At 43.2% G+C, this 25,670-nt stretch overlaps 1 protein-coding gene across 1 annotated transcript in view; it reads right to left on the reverse strand.

Moving 5' to 3' along the window:
- Positions 1-25,670, reverse strand: part of GPR158 (G protein-coupled receptor 158) — a 147,851-nt gene that overhangs the window by 56,361 nt on the left and 65,820 nt on the right. Inside the window, exon 3 of the mRNA XM_018557950.1 lies at positions 5,890-5,992. Within this exon, the coding sequence (XP_018413452.1) occupies positions 5,890-5,992 (103 nt within the window). The remainder of the gene's footprint in view (positions 1-5,889; positions 5,993-25,670) is intronic.

Here is a 25,670-nt window from a genome sequence, read left to right on the forward strand (position 1 = left end):
GCTACTCTGGGTGTAGTGAAGCAAACAACGCTATTATGCGGGGAAAAAAGCGATAAGTTTTGACTGCCATTAACAGCGTTAACCTTTACTAAATTCCACACAACAATGAAAAGTACAAGCGTCAATCGAGAACCTAATCATGTAATTACAGGGTACAGCTATATTGTCATTCTAATTTATTTCATGCAGGTTGCATGCAAGTAATTTGTTTTATTGGTGCCGGTGAATTACCGCCGAGCTGTGGCTTAAAAGACTTTTTCACCGCTTCTAGAGTTATTGCTTCATTTGTTTTTCAATAAACTTAAATATACCTGTGATTACAGCTCTGCAGATTCGGAATGCATCCTGTATTTCTCATTTTGAGTCTGGGGATGGAATGTGACAATTTCTTGGTTTCAAATTGATAAACTCAGTATTCTTTCTGTATTTAAATTCTGTGAGGGGAATTTATCAAAACTGGAGCAGAGAAAAACTGGAGCAGCTGTGCATGGCAACCAATCAGCTTCTCTCTTCAATTTGTTCAGTTAAGATTTGAAAATGAAAGAGAGAAGCTGATTGGTTGCCATACACATCTGCTTCAGTTTTTCTCTGCTCCAGTTTTGATAAATTCCCTTCTATGTGTATATGACTTGCTTTACTTGGACAGGAAGCAGGAAGGAGCTGAAAATAGATCCACTAGGGATCAGGGGTGTCCCGAGGTCGGGTGTCACCCCGCCGTTACGTCATCGCACATGAGTGATGACGTCGTCTTGCATATGCGGCCATCTAATTGGCACCTGCCGGCGGCAATCTTGGTGATGGACGCCGGCAGAGAGGTGATGGAACGTTCACCCGGCGGGATGAGGTATGCCGTCGGTCCCCTCCTCTCTCCTGACACTGTCGTGCTCTTGTTCCATGATCGAGTGCCTGACTGGCAGTCATTTTGGTTTCACCCCTACAATTGTGTCACCCGGGTGCGGTCCGCACCCCCCTTGTGACGCCAATGCCAGGGATCCAGCTACAAGGAAAAGGGCAAATGCAGACACCCTGTCTATCCAGCTCCCCAAATGTCATCAAATCTAACATAAGCCCTGAAATAGTGACATTTGCTGTGGAAACTATCACTTTAAAAGACGAACTCCGGGCAGAAATTTGATTAACCCTTGCCATGGGGGCTACCCCCACACTGTAAGGGTTATCTGCTAGTTGTTACCTAGGGTACAAAAAAAAAGTATACTCACTTGGAGCTGGGAGGCTTTTAGACCGGTACCTTGAGTGCCTCTCCTCCTCCCCTGCAGTGGTCTAGGAATCCTCGAGTCATTACATCCAATACATTGTATGGGATGTGAGGACGCAAGGAGACATTAAATTGCTGCAGTACAGGGGGAGACAGGCTGGAGGGAGCGCTGCCTCCTCTGAGGATTGGGCGAGTATAATTTTTATTTTTTTACCCTAGGGGAAAACGAGCAGTTAACCCTTACAGTCCAGGGGTAGCCCCACGCCAAAGGTTAACAATAATTGTGCCTGACGTTCTTCTTTAATATCCCACAGCAGCCATTTAAAAGACCAGGCACCTTCCCCTTAGGTCACATGATCTCTGCTGAAGAACAAATCTAAGGTCAGATTGGCAGACACTTCCCTTCAGACCAATTAGTCCTCAGGATCCCTCCAGTTGCATCTGTCCGGTGCCCTATTTGTTCACCAGTACCAAACCCTGATGAAGGAGAACCATTTGGACCCCCCAAAACGTGTTGGATCGAATTCCAGCTGGCTCACTTTGTTTTGGGACGGGAGGGGGTCAGGGCCGTCTTTGATATTGATTGGACCCTGGGCAAACAATTTCTTGGGGCCCCCACCAAGCCATGCCCGCTAACTGCCATGCAGTTTCTCTCTCCACCCCAACATCCCAAATTAATTTATTAATTTTATATTTTTTTTAAATAATTGGCCCAGTAACTTAAGGAGTGTGACAATCAGCCAGCGCTGCAGATATATAAAAAATATATCTGCGGTGCTCGCTGATTGTAACACTCCTGTAGTTACTGTTTGTGAATCACCCCCCTCTGCGGCATTCACAAAGTCCGATAGAAGTGACATTTCAGACCAATCAGATGTTCTAGGCAGATATGATCGGTTCTCCTGCACTTGCGCAGTATGCCAATCTGCCCTGGAACAGCCGACAAAGCGTTGGAATGCTTGACCCAATAGGCGGTCTCACATTCCATCGCTGTCAAACTGAGAGGGATTACATTGTAATGTGTGACCACGTCACCGGTCACACATTCCAACGTAGTCACAAACTTTGATAAAACACCCACTCTGTCACTTGCAAATGTGTCCCCTGAGTAGTATACAGTAGTGTGGGAGGAGCAGGGCACTGTGGCTCTGTCTCTCTCCAAAGCACAGGCATCAGAGCCTATCATGAATGCCTAGACCAGCAGGCCCGCCCATCTGCATCATCAGTTGCTAGGCAGACAGGGGGCTGATTAAAAAAAAAGGTCCTGATCTTCTGATCTCTGCTGCCTGTCTGCAAGGGGATCAGAGTCTGTTATTGAGCCTGTGATCCCCGTGCTCTCCCCACTCATCCTCTTGGTTTACTTAATCTCTCCCCCCTGCTGTTACTTGCAGACAGGCAGCAGATTGGGAGATCAGGACTTTTGTCTGCTCTGCCTAGCAACTGATGACGTGATGGGCGGGCTGGTGTACGTAATTATGACAGCTCGCCCATCAGCATCATCAGTTGCTAGGCAGAGCAGACAAAGGTCCCCTTTGCCTATCTCTGGAGAGATAAGGGAAACCAGGAGGGTGAGGGGGAGAAGAGACGGGACACTGACATCCGCAACTCCAGGTAGGGAGCGAGCAGTGTAGACTCAAGGGGCAGCTGCTTTGGGCCCCACAACAATGATTGGGCCCAGGGCAACTGCCCCTTTTGCCCTGCGTTAAAGACGGGCCTGGAGGGGGTAATGGCCTCCGGCCGCAATGTGATTTCCTGCACAGTCACAGAAAATAGTGCATGCAGCATTTTTTCTGACGGCACCGGACACTAATGTGCCACGCGTTCCGGTGCGGGCAATCGCATTGTGGCCGGAGGAAACGTCTGCGGTGCCATTGACTTCAACGCACCACACCGCCCCCTCCCGCCCCCAAACAAAGTGAGCCTGCTGGAATGCGATCCAGTGCGTTCCAGTACCAATCAGGCTCGGAATGCACTGCCGCTGGTGTGAACTAGCTCTTAAACAAAAGTTATGAATATATTTATGCAGGCAGCTAGTTTCCTAAAACATCCATTTTAAGTGATTGTATAGTTCCACAATTGCCAGCTTTTGTATTCCTCTGATAAGAATAAAACATGAGGTTGAACTTAAATGTCCATAACTGCAGGGAATTGATACTGGATAACTTGATTCTATACTATACAGTAGCTACATTTGATATAAACCAGCTGACTGTAGCCCTCCTTTAAGTTTTACTTATAAACTCTGGGATCCCTCAGATATGACTGTTTAACTTTGACTTGATTATTACTACTAAATGAATGTCAGAAAAGATAATTAAAAAAGATAATTAACTATCCCAGATTTCAGCTTCTAACTGTTGGAAATGCAACAGCAACATTATTTCTATTACTGACATTCAGAGATGTAATATTATCTTTTGAGCTCTAGATGGCAGTATACTGCAATGATAGTCTCTGTGCTTACTTCTCTATGATTTCACAGGAAGTTCTATCGGTGTATATGTTTCATGTATAATGCTGCATTCCTGTATACATACATGTAATGTCCTGCTAAGCAAGTAAAACTTAATTCAGCATTCCTCAAGACCCCAGTGCTTCACCTTAACACATAACCAACACTAATAATGTCCTTGTGAACACAGCTAACCCCCCTATACAAAGTACAATTCAATCCAGGGAACCCTCCCACATGGCGCCGATTGCAGCTGCTGGGAATTTATTTTTAAACTTCTGAACATACATTTCTTGGCCACCTGTTCAAGAATAAAATAATGTTCTAGTAGCCTAATATTATAAAAGCTTACTGACACTCCCTTCACTGACTAGGGTTTCCCTTATAGTGATTATATTTTTAAAATATAATATAAAAGCTTTTATTTATAAATAAATATATATATATAGAGAGAGAGAGAGAGAGAGAGAGAGGCAGAGAGATATCTTTGTTTGTCTGTGTGCGTGTGTGCGTGTGCCAAATGCCTTTTGCAAACATTGTTAATAATTTATCTATGTAGTGGTAAAAAACAAATGATTGGGCTGTACATGGCCTGTGCAGAGAGTGGAAGTGGGAGGGATCTACTACAGCAGGGGTGGGGAACTCCAGCCCTCCAGCTGTGGTTTAACTACAAATTCCAACATGCCTCTGGGAGTCATTATTATTATTATTATACAGGATTTATATAGCGCCAATAGTTTGTGCAGCTTTTTGCAAAACTGAGGGACACAATACAGACAACAATACAATTTCAATACAGGAAGGTAGGAGGTCCCTGCTCACGAGAATTTACAATTTAGTAGGAGGGGCAAGTGATACAAAAGGTAATAACTGTGTTGGGTGATTTATATTATATTGTAAAGCACTGCACAAACTGTTGGCACTATATAAATCCTGTATAATAATAATAATAATTTAAGGAGTGAAAGGACTGTTATATACAACAGCTGGAGGACTGGACTACAGGCTGCCTGCAGAAAACTACAGGAGGGAGCGGAGACAAGACCAATCCCCCAGTGCAAACAGAGAAAGCAGCAGTGATGGGTCTTTATTACAAAATCTCAGTGCAGGAGTTGTTTTATTCTGAAATACTGCACAGATCTGGAAAAATTAAACATGAAGGACACCAAGAATGCATAGGGCTCTTATACTTAGACAATATTTGTTTAGCCCGGATTTACCTTTAATATTTCTTATGACATACAAAATAACGTGAGGGACTTTATATGGTTTCCAAGTTGCCTTCCTTAAAATAATAATTATAATTTACCTAGACTCTAGTGGAAAGATATGTAAGATATTCACAAAGGTTGTAAAAACTAGGGATGCACCGATACCGGTATTTCGGTATCTAGTACGAGTACTGATATATATTTTTTTCCGGTACTCGCCGATAGCGAATACCGATACCGGAAGTCCCATTAAGTAAGCCAGGCGTCGTGTAATGACTTGCCACCCAGCTTCCTGATTAGCAGGAGGTGACGGGGGAGCATGAGGTGACGAGGGAGCATGAAGCCGACTTCCTGGCCAATCAACTTCCTGTCATTACACGGCGCCCGGCTTCCTGATTGGCCAGCGTCCCGACTAATCAGGAAGCCAGGCAGCGAGTCATTACAGTGACGAGGGAGCATGGAGCCAGTTTCCCGGCCAATCAGGAAGCCGGGCAGCATGTAATGACGCGCTCCCCGGTTTCCTGATACAGGAAGTATCAGACTAGGCATCGGAGCATTTGGGCGAGTATAATTATATACTCGCCCAAATACTCGGCATTGGCACCGATACTGATAATAGTATCGGTGCATCCCTAGTAAAAACATATATATTTTATGTTATTTTAATTTTTTTCAATTTTTTTTAGATTGTAAGCTCTCAGGAGCAGGGTCCTCCTAACCATCTCGTCTTGAATTGTATTGTAACTATGCTGTCTTCTATTATATTGTAAAGTGCTATGCAACTGTTGGCGCCATATAAATTCTGAATAATAATAATAATAACAATAATAATATGTTATATAAGCTTACTGGTGAACCTTCCCCTGAGCAGGGTTCTGCTTTAAGTGATTATATAATTATAAAGTTGTAGACCACTGGGAATTTACTGTATAACCCTGACAAGGATAAAAAGGAGTCCTGCATTATTAATGTCACTCTTTTTTCCTCTTGCTCAACCAAAAGGCACTTACTTTGAAAGCCATTCACTGAAAAGATGTCAGGATGATAAAATCCAGGCTTGCAAGTGCACTCGTAGGCTCCGAGAATAAATCCATGGCCCTTATGTGGCATACACTGAAAAAAAGAAAACAAGCATTGTTCTGTATGTCGACTTACAAGCGGCTTCAAATAATGTCAGGTCAGCAGTTTCTTCACATATATCATTTTCATATTAATTTTCTCGCACTCGTTACAGCCAAGACTGATACAATCGTCTGTCAAAATGATTTTATTAGCACAGGCGTTCAGTGGATGCCATAGAATAAAGATGCTACCTAATGTATGGTTTACCCAGAGTCCTTTGTGTCTGCAATTCTTTGACAGCAAAGCTTCACACTGTGGTGGGCTAATGTATTTTACACTAAGGCAACGTATGCCGTTTGAATGAGCTGTCAAGGCAGCACAGCGCAGGTTAAAAGGTACCCACACCCAAAACTGATGGGAAAGCACTGAGACAATCACAAGAGCAGGAAATTAGAAGTCACAAATGCTTTTGGGCTTGCTCTTGTTTCTAGGTGTTTAAGGGGTGTATTTATAAGCAATTTACAGAGTTATTTGTCATGGGGAACTCCATGTACATTCGTTTGTACATGCTGACAGATCTCTGTACTAAGATACAAGTGAAATTTTAGGAATCCCAACTCAATTGCAATTTCATTTTTGGTGACAATGGTGAGATACTCCCCTTAATCACTTCTAAAGAAATGCAACTTTCCTCATTAAAACACAGAAGTCCACCAGCTTAATATAATGAACCCAGACCCTCCCATTCAAGAATCAGTCTGGAAAGAATATTGTGCAGCTGCTTGACTAATGTAAAATAGATATCCCAATTCCAATGATGCCAATACTGCTGTAACCACCAACCTCCCATCTTCAACCCAATAAATCAGACTACATATCTGAGGAGGTTAAATGGCCATAGCAGCCTTTTTATTATTATACAAAATATTAAACATGACAGAAATGTAACTTCAAGCATGAGGATTCAGGGTCTTTTGAAGGCCAACATTTATTAACAGATCTGCTGTCTCTGCGGAAAAAAACCCCTTGAATCTGACACCACAAAAGGTTATCCCTGGAAAGGTTTTATTACAGTGATTGCAAAATGATCACACACAGCCACTAGATTTATAAATGCAAACAGTATAGAAGAATTATCAGAATATCCATGTCAATGAAAGACAATTATTCCCTCTGACCAACACATTTGCATATAAATATATATAAATAGAGGGGGAGAGAGAGAGATGAATGTGTGTGTGTGTGTGTGTGTGTGTGTATGTATATGTATTTGCGGCATTGCCCTATATACATACACCACAGCAATAAAGTATTAAAATGAACTAGGATCACAGTAATCCAGCACGTTATTTATCTCAGGTGCCCCACTCAATATGGCCGCCGCTTGAGTGGGGCAACTCAGATTAATAACGTGCTGGATTAGTGTGATCCTAGTTCACGAAACTGCTCCGGCGGCCGCAAAGCATCTTGGGGCAGGCGCATGCGCAGTTCGGATTCTCGGCTGGGAGACGAGCAGAGATGCAAGGTAAGTCTATGGACGTGTGCACCCGCATTCAGACACCGTGGGATCGGAAGTGGCTGCAAGCAGAGAGGAGTCAGCGCCGGATCAGAGAGCCGCCGCACCGCTGGAGGGACAGATGAAAACATCAGGAAAGAAGAGGAAGATCGGATTATGAGACATCATTTAAGGTAAGTGCTGACATTAACATTAGGGGGAGGGGGGAAAAATGATCCTTTGATGTCACTTTAAGTATTTAGTCAAGTGTTTATATTGCTTAGAACTTTATGTCCACCTTGGAAATCAGTGATATTCTAATATCAAGGGAAATCAATTTTCTTCATACCTGACTGTAACACAATCTTAATTGTTTCTTATAAGCAGTAGAACTATTTGAACATATTAAATAGCACTACAGGGTAGACATACAGTAGGGATGACTGACCTCTAAGCCACTATTGTGACAAATGAATGCCAGTTCTGAGACAATAAGATGATGTCTTAGTGATACAGTGTGTCAGGGAACAAAATCAAATTTCACATGCGTTTTTGGTCTCCAGCAGTCTGACACGCTTCTGCAAGAGGATTCAGGCTCCCTGAGCAGCACTGGTGACTGAAGCACTATGCAAGGGATGCCTCAGTCCGCTATGCTGTGTTTAGCAGCAGTCCAGAGCTCCATCGGCTTCCAGTCTTCCAGCTGGACGATCTACTTGCCAATTACTAATGCTCATTAGAATCCCTAGCACTGTGTTTCTTAGCATTCTGTGATTGGAGAACATAAAATGTTGTTGCATCCACACCCTTTCCTCTCATCCTCCAATCACAGAACACTTTATATGCTGAAAAAAATAAAAAATACACAGCTTTTTGTGAATGGAGGAGGGGAGGTGGGGATGTGACTGAGCCTTTAACAACTCTAGCTGCATCTCATTCACCCGCAGCAACTCGCAAGTCCAGCACTATGTGTTAGAGCCTGCATGCTGCATGGTATGATTTTTATACTATGCAGCAGCCCGTCACACATAGCATACACTATATTAAAGCTATGTCGCATACCTAGTCCTCTGTGTAAACATTTTTATTCCCAGAATTGAGCTTTAGAGGCACAGTCCACCTTTTGCAAAAAAAAGAATAAATGCATCAATAAAACAATAAATGTGCATGTATTAAATTTTTTTAAATTGGAACCTGCAAAACATTGCAACCATAATGAGTGAACAGGCTCCTGCAGACTATTGTCCCAGCCTTGAGTCCATACCATCAGGTATGGGGCTGGAGAAAGTAACTACACTTGTGCTTCTTTGAGGACTACGAGTCCCTCTGATAAGAGATGGGACTTGTAGTCTTCCACATAAAGATCTGTGTGAATGGATCTGTGAATGGATGCTGTGTGGGTGGCACCAGGCACAGCTACATAGGAGGGGTCGGTCAGAGGGGGGGTCTGTGGACTGTGACTATGTTTCATAATATACCCAAAATATGGGTGTAACATTAAAAATGGTCAGAAAGGTGGAATTAGTCCCTAAATATAACCTGTGGCCAGGCTATTCTAAACAATGCATAAATAACATTTAAAGCAAATCCTTAATGACCCCCATAGCTGCAAGCACTGTAGAACAATTCATCCTCAAAGTTCACAGCAGAAGCAGCTAAATTGTTCAAGTAATTCCCTCAGCAACTCAAAAGCTGTGGAACCAGCACATGATGATCTTCCGAAGAAATTTAAACTTTTTTCCACGTGCATCTGTACAAAGCACAACCGCTGACATGTTTCTGCCTTACTCGGCCTCCATAGTCATAGCCCACCAGTTTATCTGACTCTGCTCCCCACTCCCAGCAGTGACTCAGTCAAGAGGATGAATTGGGTATTTTTGCTGTTACACTTTAGGATGAATAGCTCCACAGTGCCTGCAACAACGAAGGTCAGTAACAAGTCCTTTAAAGCTCATGTACTGCTTGTTAAGAATATGTAAATACTTGAGTGTCCATAGCATTGCCACTGGTTCATTTTAAATAAAGGATGAGGTGGACCCCTCCAGTGAGGCAATAAAATAAGCATACTCCCTTTCATCCCTATTAGCCATTGCTTGAGCAAGCGTTTTCTTCATCTGTTATGAGATACTAGAGAGCGTGTTAATGGATGGAAAGTGGCCACTTCCATGATGAGCACTTCTGCTTTGCACCACTGGGGTCCCTGGTTCAAATCCTGGTCAGGACACTATCTGCAAGGAGTTTGTATGTTCTCTCTGTGCTTGTATGGGTGTCCAAAGACATGCTGGAAGGTTACTTGGCTTCTGTCTAAATCAGTCCTGTATGCATGTGAGACAGGGACATTAGATTGTAAGCTCCTTGAGGGCAGGGACTGATGTGAATGTGCTCTATGTAAAGCGCTGTGCAAATTGTCAGCTCTCTGTAAATACCTGCAATAAATAAAGATAAATAAATAATCTGTACTTTATTATTATTATTATAATAAAGGATTTATATAGCGCCAACAGTTTGTGCAGCGCTTTAAATAAGAATTTTTATATTGGCATTAGAAACTATGACCATACCAGTAACAATACATGGAATGTTTATGTTTCAGATAAAACTCTAATATAATGTATTCATAAAAGACATATATTAGAACATCCAAAGCATATAGCAGTGTATACAAAGCTCATGTACACCACAGCTATAATTTGTAGTAGACTCCGCTTCTTCAGGACTGGGTTTGAAGTTGTAATTCTAAGAACTCATATACACTGATCTGAATCTCCATCTACAATGAACATACACTATATAGTCATATAAATAATTAATCAGTAAAGGATTGGATATGCCAGAAACATAACTCTCAAAGTAGGCCATCACAATGAATTACATCCTCCTCCCAAATTCCTCCTGGCCTGGGGAGGAGGCCAGTGTGCATGGTTCCCCCTCCGCAGTGGAGACCACACACTACAGGATCCTGTGCTATATGCCTATTGTGTAAGAACATCTATAGCCTGGTAGTATGTGACTTGTTCTTGATACATGATGTGTGGCCTTGTTTACTGTGTTAATTCCTCTATGCCCCAACGCAGGTCCACTACTCTTATGTTTGGTAGAGCCCTGATGTTGATGCATGAAGAAGTTGTTCCTTTGTTTTGGTTGCTATAGGATTTATTACCTTTGCAGAAATGGGGCAGACAACCTTTGATATCTGAATACTCTTATGGATGTCTATGAGTTTGGAATACCCTTATGGAATGCAACTAATTTGGTTAGTTATAATATATATCAGATATTTCATTATGATGGCCTCCACTGAGGGTTATTTTCTGCTATTTGCAATTTTGTAAACATGAACTGTTTATTAGGGCTGATAATGATTAAAATTTTCGTGTTCGATTAATATAAACATTTTTTAATCGATTCATTTCGATTAATTATAACGCACATACAGATCCAACTACGTTGGCCTATACACATACAGCACAGCAATGAAGTAATAAAATGAACTAGGATCACACTAATCCAGCACGTTATTAATCGCACGTGCCCCACTCAATATGGCCGCCGCTTGAGTGGGGCAACTCTGTGACTGAACATTAAAATCTTTACAAATGAGGGGAAATCCCCTCTTACCCCTGTCAACCTTAAGGCCCCATTGACACCAGATCTGTTAGCCAAAGGATGCCTACGCAAGTATATCTGAAAATGAATGGGTGTGTATGGGAGCAGTTCAAACGAGTCTGTTGCATTGTGCTGCCCTCTGCTAAAAAAAAAACAATAGAGCAGGCAGCCAATGCAACCGAATGGACTGGTGTGAACTGCTAAAGCGTGTCAACGGAAGGTAGAACCAATACCTTATATAGCTTAATGTAAAAATCAAACCATCCCTCCCACCCCACAAAAAATGCAACATAATGCAACGCAAAGAATGTAATCGGAGTATGCAATCGCAAATAAAAACGGACCTACGTTGACTCGTGATTTTGGTGTAAATGCAGCATAAAAGGTGAAAATTTCCCTCCTCCTTCTGTTCCATTGGCAACCCGTCAATTTTTTTTTATCTCCAATCAGATTAAATTTTGTACTGCACTGACTTCAGCAGGGTGGATTCTGATTGGTTGCTTTGGGTTACAGTACTTAAGAATCAGTACTTTGAATAAGAACACTTTTTATTGAAAAAGACCTTACATAAATCTATTTCCTTGTATGGAGATAATTGGATAAGGCTGGTTGAAATCCTTTTGAACAGATCATCTAATGAGTAATAAAATCTTCATTCTTTACAGAAGCAGTTGGCAAAGACAGATCAACATATGTACATGACTAACCAAATCCCATCACATGCTAAACAAACAAAGCCTTTGGGAATATACATTTATACATGGTGTGATACACAATAACCCCAGACAGTTTTCTTCTGTTTATTAGTGCAGAGAACCCGTGGGAAGTGAAGCTGTTGCTGCACAATTAGAGGTACATTCCAGTCAAACATTAACATCCATTCAATTTTACTCAGGGCACACTGCCTACCCACTGAGTAGCTCTAATTTTTCAACTGGCATTCATTTTCATTAGCTGGCTGTGCTCAGGTTCTCAACAGGGTTGTATGTGAGCAGTCAACAATGTAGTTCTTTCTGCCCTGGCCTACTAAGGATTGGAGGGTGAGAGTCATGTGACAAGAGAGTGTCAAAAACTTTGAGACTCAGGCTTCAGTGGATAATATAACTGAAATTAAAGTTACAATGAGTGGACTGACATAAGCACAGTTGTAATGTTTCCTGGATAACTACTGAATTTTTGACCAATTTTACCTGCTGCCTGGAGCTAACCCTTGAAGAGTGTTTTAAAGAGCCTCTTTTACTTTGCCCAATGGGGGAAAGTGACATGATCTCTTATAAGAAAACCTTTCACTCACTCATGGAACCTTCGCCACCACTAAGTTCCTCAGACAGAGCAGGGAGTTGTGACCCTGTGTAAGCTCAGTGTTGGATGATGCTCGATCTTATACGGGGTAACGTTCGTCTCTATGTTACGTTAGGGCCTGTGCTGATTGGCTTTGGGCCAATGTCCATGTGTTTAGTTAGACATCAGTTTAAGATGCTACTGAGATTATTCAAAATAATCGGCCCATTTGACCTACAGCTGACCTCCTTCTAAATGCAACTGATATTCTTCAAGCAGGTTCCGCATTCCCATAGACTTGCAAGGCAATGCAAAACCCATCTGATGCAAAGAAAAGCCCATCGACACAGGCCCTTATAGTGTTTGGGACTGGCAATTGGCCATTATGGTTCAAGCACTGGATTCTGAGAGGAGGTCACATGTTCCTCCATACCCAGAAGGTCAAGGTCCGGGTATGTACAGAGATCTCTGACAGGGCAACAGAGCAGTAAGGAAAAGAGGCAAGGTGATAGATTAATTTAAGCCCACATTCTCACGAAAAAATATATTTGGGGTGCATTCATGCCAAAATTAAATCGCAAGTCAATGGAGGGTCCATTTACTTGCAATTGTACCTTCCAATTTGTTGCATTGCGTTCCATTTTTCAACAGATGGTAATGGAAGGGCACTAAAAAAATAAATGGATGTGAATGGGGCTAGTTCACACTGGATCCATTACATTATGCTGTGCTGAAAAAAGGTGCCCTACCATTAGTATCCATTGAAAAATGGATCGCAACACAACAGATCACAACGCAACAGATTGCAACGGATTTGGTGTGAATGGGCCCTTAATGTAATAATAATGTATTCATGGTTACAGAGCTTTCATCTTTTATATCTGCCTAGAGTTCAGCCTTAAGAATGTCCAGGAATGGGTGATCCCATTTAAAACAAAGTACATGCAGCCATTTCCAGGTACCCTCTTTAGATAAGCCTGGAGCTATGCAGTGTAAAGGAATAAGCAAAAGGCCTACATGACAAGTGTGGGAAGGTGTAAAGGCACGATTGCAAACTGCGAGAATCGCGGCAAACTGCGCATGCGCGAGAATCGCGGCAAGGTGCGCGGGAAAACGCACAGGAAGTGAGGTAGCTGTCTGTGAGCCTTGGGACTATAAAAGGAGGAGCCAGCCTCTCTGGCATTGCTGATGGTCTTGTCAGCTTAGTGTTTGTGCCTGTGTTCTGTATCTGTTACTTTAGCCTGCCTTGACTCTGATTGCTCTGGACTATTCTCTGCTTGCTGCCAGCCCCTGACCTCGGCTTGTTTCCTGGATATTGAGTTTGCCTTACGATTTTGTACCTCGCCTGCCCGACCGGATTTGACTTTGGCTTCCTGACGTCTCTTCTCTGTTGTCACCACGCAGTGGGTGTTTCCAGCCTACGGCACTCGTGCTCCTCGTTGCCCTGCACCCTTCTGTTCCCAACACCAGGGATCGCAGGACACGATTCGCAAGAGACGCCTCCCCATCCTCCAGTCTCAGCCTCATGTACGTGATAGAAGGGGAACTAGGTCAAACGGTTATGACCAGGTAATAGGGACCAATGTGGGTCTGCAGTCGATTTAATTACGTCCCCGAGGCAGTGTATGGCGGCTGGGGACCTTGAAATCAAACAATTTTATACAGTATGGTTATTGGTTTGTTGTTTGTTATTTATAAAATGTTATTTAAAATGGTTTTGTAATAAAAGGCTGCTGTGGCCCTTCAAACTCCATCTCTTGTGTAGTGTAATTATTTGTTAAGATTTGGATTGGGTTTTCATGGTTAAGGGGGTGGTTATAGTTAAAGGGGTACCTCTGAACTACCTTAGTCATGACTTTTCTTCTCTCTATAAAACCTAATCTAAACACTTGAGGTAGATGTTACAGTTATAACTCGAAATATTTGCTCACTTAATATTCCCCTTTACCTTTCATTTTCATCTTTGCCTTGTTTATTTTGTTGTGAGTGAACACACTGGGCTTGGAGAGAAGCATCTCCCACTGCAGTCTAAGTTCAGCCAAGCGGCAGCTCAGTGGAAAGTAAAAGGGATCTAGATAAGAGCACAGGCACAATTCTCACTGTTGCTATCTTTAGCTTTGCTGACGTAGGTGTTCTCGGGCCCTGTGGACTTAAGCAGCCTGGTTAATACATTTTCAAGAAAATAGATTAAGCAACGTGGGGTCTAGTCTCTCTAACAGCTAAAGGCCTATCAGGCGTGTCCTACCGCTTTGGATTGTAAAGCCTTAAGGAGCACTCCAGGAAAACTTTATAATATATGTATATATTACGTAATGTAGAAATAGTACAGGCCGAAAGTGAAAACCTAAATGCCTAAAATTGCTTCTTGTTTTTGTTTTTTATGCCATTTGTATGAACAAATACTTTTTGTAAATTTTTGGACCAGCAAGCAGAAATTAACAGGGTTATTCACATAAGGGTGAAGAATTTGGAGAAGGCAGGAGAAGTGAACAATCTAGGCTAAAATAGCTGCCTTTCCAGCTCAGCTATGTTGTCCTAGATTGTTCACTTCTGCTGCCTTCTCCAAACTCTTCACCCTTTTGTGAATTTTTTTTCAGCAATGCGATGCATTTTGCTGCGATTGTACCGCGATTGGTGCAAGAGTTTTTTGCTTAAAGGTGAACTATGAGGTGAGTGAAAATAACTCACCCTCATAGTTCGAGCCGACGTGTGACAATGAAACTCTCACAGGTCGGCTCAATAGATCAGGAAGCGAGCGAACACATACCGTCGCTCGCTCACCTCTCGATCATCTCCCTGCAGAGAGCCGTGAATGTCACTCACGGCTCCTTGCATGAATTCCCCCCCTCCCCGCTCTGATCCTCCAGTGCTGACTGGCCGAACGGACGGTGGAGGGGGCTCTAGATAGGCAGTGCCAAACTGAACGGAGTGCATCACAACTTCATCTGGTGTGAACTAGCCCTTATCCTTTTAGTGCAGGATTAGCCCCACTGCAAGGGTCAAGACAATTTTATCTCAGAGTTCTCCTTTAAAGTCAAACTTTGGTCTTTGTAATACTTTACCAAAAAGTAGTATTTTTGTCCTTTTTTCAATCTTCTCCATGTACAGTCAGTATCGTTATTTAATGATAATGATACGTAAATGTTCTCTGACAGAAGGTCTAACCAACCATACAATACTTCCTGCTTGCATTTGCTTTCCCTGGACATAATTACTAATGCTCAAAAGCAGATGGCAAAGGTAGCACCACAGAGACTTGGCAATGATGTGCAGTGTTACTTGAGACAATCTCCATCACATTGACAAATAGCTTAAACCACTTAAAGGAAAAACGTACTGGGAGGAATATGGAGGAGGCTATTGCTGACTTCCTAAAGTTGCCTGCGTGTCCCAGTCTTCTTTTTTTTCGGAGACACTGACCTACAACAGGTATGCAAGTCATGAACATCAGAGCTCCTAATCTGTTTAGTTGTTCCAGGTCAGTGGCTCAGTGGCCAAGATTTACAGAAGGAGAAGTCATAATTGTCTGGTTCCTTGCTTTTTCAGCGCAAGTTGGTTGTACTATGTTTCTTAAAGCTGAACTCCAGGCAAGCAGTTAAATACAAGTATGAAATACATATAAGTTCTACCTGCCAAAGGATTTGTATCTCTGCCCATCAAGTCCAAAGCTCTGACACACAGGTAGGAGACCTAACTTTTCTCTGCTGCAGTTTAATTTCTGCTCTAATCCCCATCCCACTCTGTGACTGAACATTAAAATTAGAAGCAGGAGAGAGATGAGCTCATCTCCCTGTCAGAATGCGCCTTACACTGCAGGAAGAGTGGAGCCCAGAAAAAGGCAGGCAGAGGGCAAATGACTAGTCACCAGTATTGCCCGTGGGCAGTGGCGTCACAAAGAGGGGTGCGGCCCGCACCTGGGTGTCACCCTTGGAGAGGTGACACCAAAATGACTAACAGTCACTTTGGTGTCACCCCCTCTAAAAAGTCGGCACTCGGTCATGGACCGAGAGTCCGACAGTGTCAGGAGAGAGGAGGGGACCCGGTGGCATACCTCATTCCGCCGTGTGAACGCCCCCCTCCTCTCTCTGCAGGCGTCCATTAGATGACCTCACGGCGGGTGTCACCCGGTCTCCGCTCCGGGAGACACCCGGCCGCGGGACGCCCCTGCCCGTGGGCTGCCTGTCGTGCTGCTGACGTTCTATTTTACATTCTAGTGAATGCAACTAGAAGAATCAGAACCCATAACTTGACCTGCCGATGGCTGACCCAGGAAGTCTGACTGGGTACACAATGCCATACGGAACTAAATCTGAGAAAACTGTTAATGGTACAGTCCACAAAAGAGCACTTTGAACCTAATACATTTAAATAGAGTGAACCTTTAATGGCATGGAAGTGAATGGAGTTTTTCCAACATCACATGACCAACATACCAGGAACTGCCAGCAATGGATTGTCTTATCGGTTTTGCATTGCTTGGCCACTGAGGCACTTTTATTGGATAGGGTGACAGTGGGTAGGCAGGGCATAGGTTTGCATAGGGAGAGTGGCTTAGCTCTAACGCCTGCTTTTATTGTAGATTTTTACTGTTAAACACTTAAAATGGTGGAGAGTTCTTTTCTAATCAACCAAGATAGTAAGATACTGCAGCTCTACGTCTGCGATAAGTGTCATCACCACCTATTAAATGAATCAAACTGAAATAGTAGGTGTGAGCAAGGCCAACCCTCACCGGAGGGTTCTATATCATCTGCTGGTTACCACGTGAGTCATGAAACCATAGGGATTAATGTAGTAGTTTAACCCTTTCCTGATTCCCTGTGTAGAGACACTTTGAGTTCCCTGTGACGCATTGAGTTCCCTGAATGCCTGTTCGCTGTGAGCTCTTGAGCACTTTGTGGGAATGCGTCATGCAGATTCACAATAGAGCTACCACTGCTAATACAATAGTTAATGAAACCTTGTCTTACATGAAGGACAAGCGACCAACAGAAGATAGAATTGTACACGAGTAATAGTGCCACCTTTTCACCTACTGCACAGCTCCTGGTTTTTAGAGAGCCCCCATGCAAGAAGGACAAGCACACACTCGTTCATACACGCAAATGCAGTAAGGCGACATCACTTCTTTGTGCTACAGACTTTAGCACAATGCGGGAATTAGCACACATACAAAGTTGATTCTGCCAAACAACCATGATGCCAATGAGGAATTACAGCTAACAAAGTTTTCAGCAATTTTGCAATGCATGGGTACATCCTCTGGCTTTCTTGGCATGGTGTACTTAGCAGACAGCTTACAGTTCCTGACAGATGTGAAATGGCACCAAGGACCTTCGGTATAATTTTGCCTCTTGATGTTGGGGGAATTAAACTCACACAGGTTTAAAGCCCAACTCCAGGCATAGCGTCTTTCATGTTTTTTGTTAACCTTTAATATTTTCTATGGCTTCCATTTAATGTGTTCTCTTACTTTTATATGTGTTTCTAACCTCCACTTAGCTACTGCCGGAACATACAGTGGGAGATGTATGGGAAATACTAGTGGGGGAAATAAAATGGGATAACTCATTTCACAACCTAAACTCAGACCAAAATGTGGGACTGCTTCAGGAACACATTACATATTGCCATTTCAAAGTGTATACCATTGGGTAACAAAAACAAAAGACCAAAGACTAAACCGATATGGCTAAATAAAACTGTAAAACTACATGTTAAGGCAAAGAGAATGGCATTTATAAAATATAAGATGGAAGGGACGGCATTGGCGTTCCTTAAATACAAGGAATGTAACAAAAAATGCAAACTAGTAATCCGGGAAGCTAAAATAGAATGTGAAAAGCATATCGCCGCAGATTAATATAGTAAGAGAACACTTACAGTAAAACATTAAGGGTCCATTCACACCAATGAGGTAGGTTGAATCAAATGATGGGCTACCTAACACACCAAAACGTACCAAAAATTAGACTGTAGCTTTTTTGGTAGAAAACCACATGTCCGTCTTCAAGGCTTGTTGGGGTGCCATTCAGAATAAATGGCACCGCATTGCACAAACATACATAGTATGAGTCACCGTGTGTTGTGGTAATGCATGCAGCAATGCATAATAATAATAATGCAAATGGACTATTAAAAGAGAATTGTAAAAGTTGAAAATAAAAAAAGCCACTGTGCCTGGAGTTCACCAACCGACAAATTGAATGCAGTACCTCTTTCCCTCACCTAGACATGCACCCAAGGGTGTAACAATGGCTATGGCAGACATTGCGACTGCTATAGGGACCAGAGGCACAGGGGATCCAGCAATGTCTGGCTGCACAGTGATTAATTCAGGTTGCAATAGCATTTCACAAATACATTTGGACAAAGATGTTTCTGTTAATCCTGTCAGCTTATTGGCTGCTCGCTCTGTTTGGCCAGGGCCATCTTTAATACTGATTGGACCCTGGGCAAACATTTTCTTGGGCCCCCCGTTCCTACCTATCCCGACCCCCTACCCGCCCCCATCATGCAATTTCGACCATGCATACGCAGGAGCGGAGCAACACTATGCAATACCGACCGCACAGTAAACAGAAGAGTGCCGCAGGTGTATCTTTTGCGGACTCAAGCGCGGGGCCGGTGCAAGGATTATTGTGTACACAGGTGAAGGTGCATTATTCACCCCCTCTTTCCCACCCCCTGGCGCCTGCAGACGACTGTCTATGCAGCCTTACTAAGGTTTATTGTCCCCCATCATATGTACATGGAAAGCATGTAGTGACCCCCATCACATACAGACAAGCAACATGTAGTGACCACTCTCTCTGGATGTTGTGTTCCCTAATACACACATGCAGCAGCCAGTACAGACACTCAGGGCCTCCCCATCAGACACCCCCTGTTCATGCTGCCCTGACTCAGGCTGTAGTCCCCTCACCTGGCAGGCTCCCTATCCCTTATCCAGGTGCAAAAGCCACCTTTGCCAGCTGCACTTTGGGCCCCACAACAATGACTGGGCCCTGGGCAGCTGCCCCTTTTGCCCTGCGTTAAAGACGGCCCTGTGTTCGGCCAAGAATTTTCTGACATGCTCCTTTGATCAGCTGATCAAGGGATGTCTGTTGCAAAAGTGCCGCCAGTGGCACCCATGCTTTAAATTTTTGGCCGGTTCATCAAGACCCTCCCATTCAAGAATCAGTCATCAGGCAACAGCATGTTCATCAGAACAGAAAAAAGTTGGAATCCACAACAACATTCGGTCACATACTTACAATGTACATAGATCATCCAGAGGTGATGGGTTCTTCTCAAAAAAACTGGAATTACTCTTTAATGCTAGTTATTAAGATCCCTCCCTGGCTGGCTCTGCCATGAATTTCTCTAGTCCTCCCTACAGCACACCAGTGCATACATGCCAAGATAAAAACTTTTTTTTAGCACTGCATATGCCTTGCTAAACTGCATGTATCACAAATGGGGGTGTAATTATGAAGAATTCACAGAGCCATTCATCCTGTAAAACTGCAAGTACATTCGTTCTGTGTGAATGGAGGCAAAAATGAACATTATTAGTATATTTTCTTTCCAAGACAAATGTAATATCAGGAAAATACCACATTATGGTCACTAGATGGAGCCTAGGAGCAGGAAACAAATACTTCTTTCCTATGCTCTTCAGCTCCATCTAGTGGCCATATTGTGGTATATTTATGATATTACATTCAACTAAAAAAAAATATATACTGTCAGCATTCGTTTTTGTATTTATTTGTACAGAACAAGAGTACAGTATTTAGTAGGATGAATGTACTTCATTTAATGAAAGGATTTAATGAAATACACCCTATAGTGTGTGTAGCATGTATATATATTGCCACTTTACTCCACCAGATTCTTGTCTCTCCAGGAAGCTTTGCACTATGCAATGTGCACACAGCGCGCACACAGACATCCCCCGACTGCTGCTAGTAAAGACGTTCATCCCCTTATACCTTCTGTGGGATGTGGAGATAGGAAGCAGGAAATATGTTTCCACCGTATACCAAGGGGTGATAAAATCGCTCAGGCTCCTTTGTAAACTTACGGCTGCAGCCACAAACACAGCCAAGTGACAGGTCCCCTTTTAGGAGGATGCTATGGTGTGCTGGTATGTCACAACACTTCTGCCTTTGGCTAGGTTACAATCTGTTGCCATGGCAACCGGATGCAGCCTCTCCATATACTTCAGCATCCTGACATATATTTCAGGCTTCACTTCACACTCTCCTCCTCCCCGAGCCGCCTCGCAGAAACACGCGCTCTTCTGCTGTGTAAATGTACAAATAAAAACCTCTTTATTTTTTTTTCCTTTTTATTGCAAAAATAAACAACTGCTGTCAGGCGAGGCTTTTAATGTTTATTATGTTCATTTGTTGAATGTTCTGCTCACTTTTCTGCTAAACATCAGGAACTTCTCTGAACCTTTTCGGGAAAAGAAAAGTGCGAGGCCTCATTGGCACGTCTGAATAGGGCCCCGGAGGGCGGATTCCTGCAGCTGGAATGGCAGGTGTATGAGAATAGCCGCTGTCCGCGTCTGTCCATCTCTGAGTGTATTCACGCGTCCAGCAGTTACCTACGGCTAAGGATAGGTGACCGCACCCGGATGCAATCTGTCTGCATCCATGGCATCCGACGTACCCTTACAGTGGGGCTACGTGCAAAGGGGTAAGTGCCCACTTTGTCTAGGGGACTAAAATTAAGCAGATTTACTTACCTGATCCTTGGTCTCGCCGGCTCCTTCCAGGCTTCTAGATTGGTCCCTGCAGCCTCCCAGCCCTGGGGTCTAAGGCTGGGTTCACACCTAGGCGACAGCGTTATTGCGCACATCTTTTGCGCGCTTTTATGTCTTTGTGAGGAGATTATACCTCATTGATGTTAATGAGCAAAAGTGCATAAAACTTGCATAAAAAAGCGCAACAACACAGCAAACGCGCCTTTTCAAGCGTTTCCTCAAGACGAGCTGTTATAGCACACAAATAGAGTAGGTAAGAGTTATAATTCTGTCAGGTCTATATTACTGTCTGTGGCCTCAAGGCAGAGATTTTTGCTCTGACGCGCATACAAGAACAGAAGGGCGCAGTCGTCATATAAGAAAAGGGGATGTGCTTCTGCAACCTGTTTGCAGCCACTTCCTGTCTATGTGAACTCCTGATGGTGACAACAGAAACAGACCCCCGGTGGACCATACCTCCAATAGCCATTTTTGGTGTCCATCGAGAACCCATGTGACATGGTGACAATGTAGAGGAACCATTTGAAGAAAAAGATTCTGAAGAAAATTTAAACACTGGTAACTTTATTTATCTGGATAACATGAACAGAGAATCCCTCTTGGGACCACACCTCCGATGTGCAGACATCTCAACTCTCCCAGATGTTCCGGGAGTCTCCCGCTATATGATAGCAGGTCCCGGACACCCGGGAGAGAAACATATTCTCTCGGAAAGGTGTACTCTGCTGAGTAAACCTTTCCCTGCTATCTTTTTTTTGTTTTTTTTTACATTTGGGCCGCCGTCAGTAAGAGGAAAAAGCAAAACAGCATAGGAACTAATAGCTAGATTGCTCTTGGCTATTCCAAATTGCAATGGCCAATAGCAGACCAACTTTTGCAACTACCCACTGCTGCTGTCAACCAGCAGAGGTGGACATGAAGTTCTCCAGCAGAGGGCGGGTGCAATAGACAGCTTGCTATTGGCTATTGCAAATTGGTGTCAGAATACTAAAATAAAACAGCAGATAGCAAGAGAAGCATTAGCTTCTTTGCTATCTGTCATCATTTCAGGAAGAAGGGCACTTACCTGAAATGACTTTTTTCAGTTTGGGATGCCTGGATGTGTTTCACCCAAACCTAATGGCTACCTACATCTCCTGGGGATTCTGGTGGGGAGATCACTGCACTCGTGTTAAGTGTGCATTCTACTGTAAGAAAACCCAGATCATTGTTACTGTAGCCGGAGGTGTGAAGCTCCAAAGTAGACAGGAACAGAGCCTGGTAGCTATTATAGGAAGATGTTGCTGCTGAATTTGAGATATTAGATTGAAGAGGGTGAGTCAGCCCAGGAGGCTCTGTCGTCTGTAGCTGAAACATACCTTTTGCGTGGACTGACCCTTTAAATAAACCCAACAATTCAGAGTACAGCGCTGGATTATGGTAATATAATGAAATAATCAGATAAGATTCAGCTTAATTAAAAGCACGCACAAGAGACATGGCGCTGACCGGACTGGCTTAGGAGCCTTGATGAAACAGCTGTACAGATTGAAGCCCGTCATATTTACAGCATGTCACCAGTAAAGAAATTTAATGAAACTAAATAGTCAGATTAATTATATTACCAGATCCCGTGTTGTCCTCTGGAGGAGGGAAATGTGTTCAATCACAGACCCAAATATTTCACCACATCTGTGTGCAGTTTATGTCCGGACATGAATGCATAATTGTGATACATAGACATTATAAATGGCCTGGGGGTGCTCCAATTTCTCCTGTGAGGCACACAGAAAATGATACAGTTTGCATTTATACTGTAGGATATTATGTCATGTGGTTTGTAGCCATTGTGATCTTTAGTATATCTTCCAAAAGGCAAATTTGATTTTGCTGCGAAAAGAGTACTTTTGCCGAAAATGTATCAATTCTAACCTCAAATTTCACTTTGCAACACTACTAGTCAAAATTAGCTTAAGGGCTTGTTCACACCGAAAGTGGTGCATTCCAGAGCGGTAGCTGCTGCGATCCCTCACAAAACTTCCCCCTGCGTTCTGGGGCAGGAGGGGCGTGGCGGTGCATTGAACTCAATAGCACCGCTTCCACGCACCCCCGCCCGCACTGCGATCGGACGCGTGGCAAAACTTTGCCTGCGTTTCGTTCCACTGCAAACGCAAAAAATAGGGCTTGCAGCTACCGCTCTGGAATGCACCGCATTCAGTGTGAACAAGGCCTAAAGGATAAGTTCACCTTTTGCAAAAATTAAAGAAATGCATAATTAATAAAATATGAAAAAATCTGCATTTCTTTAATATTTGCATTCAAGCCTGGAAAGCATTGCAATTGGGATTATTCGATCAGGGTTTTGCACATTCTCTACCAGGCAGAGGTCGTACCGAGGTACGGAGTTTCAGTTAAGAGAGATCGGGGGAAGGACAGCTGGACTTCAAATTGCATTAAATCACCTCATTTGGCATCCAGCCGTCCTCCCTCTAGGTAGATGCAGGAAAATGGGCAGCTCTACCTAGAGGGAGGATGGCTGGACGCCATATGAGGTGATTTAATGCAGTGTGAAGTCCAGCCGTCCCTCCCCATCTCTCTTATGCTGGATACACACCTTGTGGTAAGGTACTTAAAAAAAAGTACGGTCTGCCTATCTTGGACAGGCAGATCATACTTGCGATGATCACAAGCCGCGCCCCCCTGAGGTGCGGGCTTCCGATGACCGCAATACCGAACGTGCAGTGTGCGCTTGCGCACAACGGCCTGTCCAGCTTTTATCATACGAACATGCTACACACGCACCGAACATCGTACGATGCTCGGCGGGTTTTCAAACATGTTCGTAAGTTAAAAGTCGTGCGACCTTACAGTAGTAGAGGTCGCACGGCTTCCACACACCTTACGATAATCGTACGATCGCAGGATTTCCCATGATTATCGTACGATTATCGCAAGGTGTGACCTTTAACTGAAACTCCGTACCTCAGTACCAGCTCTGCCTGAGAGAGAATGTGCAGAAGCCTGAGCTTTGCATTCCTGATCAAGTGATCACAATTGTAATGCTTTCCAGGATTGAATGCAAATATTAACCGGGTTATTCACAAAAGGGTGAAGAGTTTGGAGAAGACAGAAAACTGGAAAGTGAGCTGAATTGGGGAATTGTTCAAATCAGCTATGTTGTCTTAGATTGTTCACTTCTCCTGCCTTCTCCAAACTCTTCACCCTTTTGTGAATAACCCTGTAAAGAAATGCATATTTTTTTATATATTATTAATTATGCATTTCTTTAATATTTGCAAAAGGTGAACGTATCCTTTAAAACCCAACTCAGTTCCCACCATCTAGCAGTATGTTTTCTTTTCTTGTTTAGTTACCTTATTCTGATATCTTCTGGCCATTCATGTAACATGCTGGTTGCTCTTCCTCTTCAGTCCTACTTTAGCGGTGGACAGTCCTGGAAGATGCATAGAGATGCACCGCTCTCTGCATTAATACATTGTAAGTGCATTGCCCTGTGCTCAGGGGGTGGGGCCATGACACCTTTGCACTCACAGTCTATTCTTCTGAATTAGGTGACACTGGGCATCACTTAACCTGGAAGACTGAGGACATCCTGTGGCGAGGAAGAGCTTCTGCGTGGGACAGCTCTGGATTATAGGTGACTATAGTAGCCAACGCTGATTTTTCAAAAGAAAATGCCTTCAAGGGAACATTTAAATAACACATTTTAGCTTGGAGCTGCACATGAAAAACAGTAGACATGTGCAATTCGTTTTTATTCTAAATCAAAGTTCGGGCGAATTTTCCAAAATTCTGACATTTGGACACATCCGAATTTCCAAATCTCAATGCATCCGAATGTGTCCAAATCTGAATTTCCATTTCTGAATTTCGAATCCCGTACGGATTTCGTTTAAAAATTAAACTGAATCGGACATGTGACTTTTCAGGCGATTCAGATGGTTTTTTTTTTCGATTTAATGCATCTGAATGGGTCTGAATACAAATTTTTGTTACATGGTTTTGTCAGATTTGCCATCTGATTGGCCAGAAAAGTCACATGCCGTAACGAAAATTCATGTTCAATATATACATATAATACTAAAGCTGAGGATCCTAGACCGAATGGCATTTGGGATCCGAATTTCCGAATTGCATTCGGGAGCTCCTGAATGCCATTCAGGCCTGGGAGCCTCAGCTTTAATAATATATGTATATAGCTCCCAGACCCCAATGGCATTCGGGATCCGAATTGCATTCAGGGGCTCCCCAATGTCATTCGGGTCTGGGAGATTCAGCTTTAGTATTAATATATGTATATGGTGTTCTGTGGTATTCGCAACGAATATTTGTAAACTTATCCAAAACTAATGAAAATTCGGATTTCGTCCGAATCTGAAACCCGAACTGAATTGAATTTTGGATCCGAATCCCGAAATAACGAAATATCCAAACCAAATTTTTCCATAGCTTACATGCCTAAAAAACAGGTGACCATTGTGTTATTGCTGACATGGAATGTGTATTCCTGGGGAAGCCTGCTAGTACATATATGAGTGACAAATGTGTAAAGGTGCCCATACACTGCACGATTCTCTTACGAGAATCGTAGGAAA

The sequence above is a fragment of the Nanorana parkeri genome, unplaced genomic scaffold (genome assembly GCF_000935625.1).
Source record: "Nanorana parkeri isolate BGI_ZX_2015 unplaced genomic scaffold, ASM93562v1 scaffold313, whole genome shotgun sequence".
NCBI lineage: Eukaryota > Metazoa > Chordata > Amphibia > Anura > Dicroglossidae > Nanorana > Nanorana parkeri.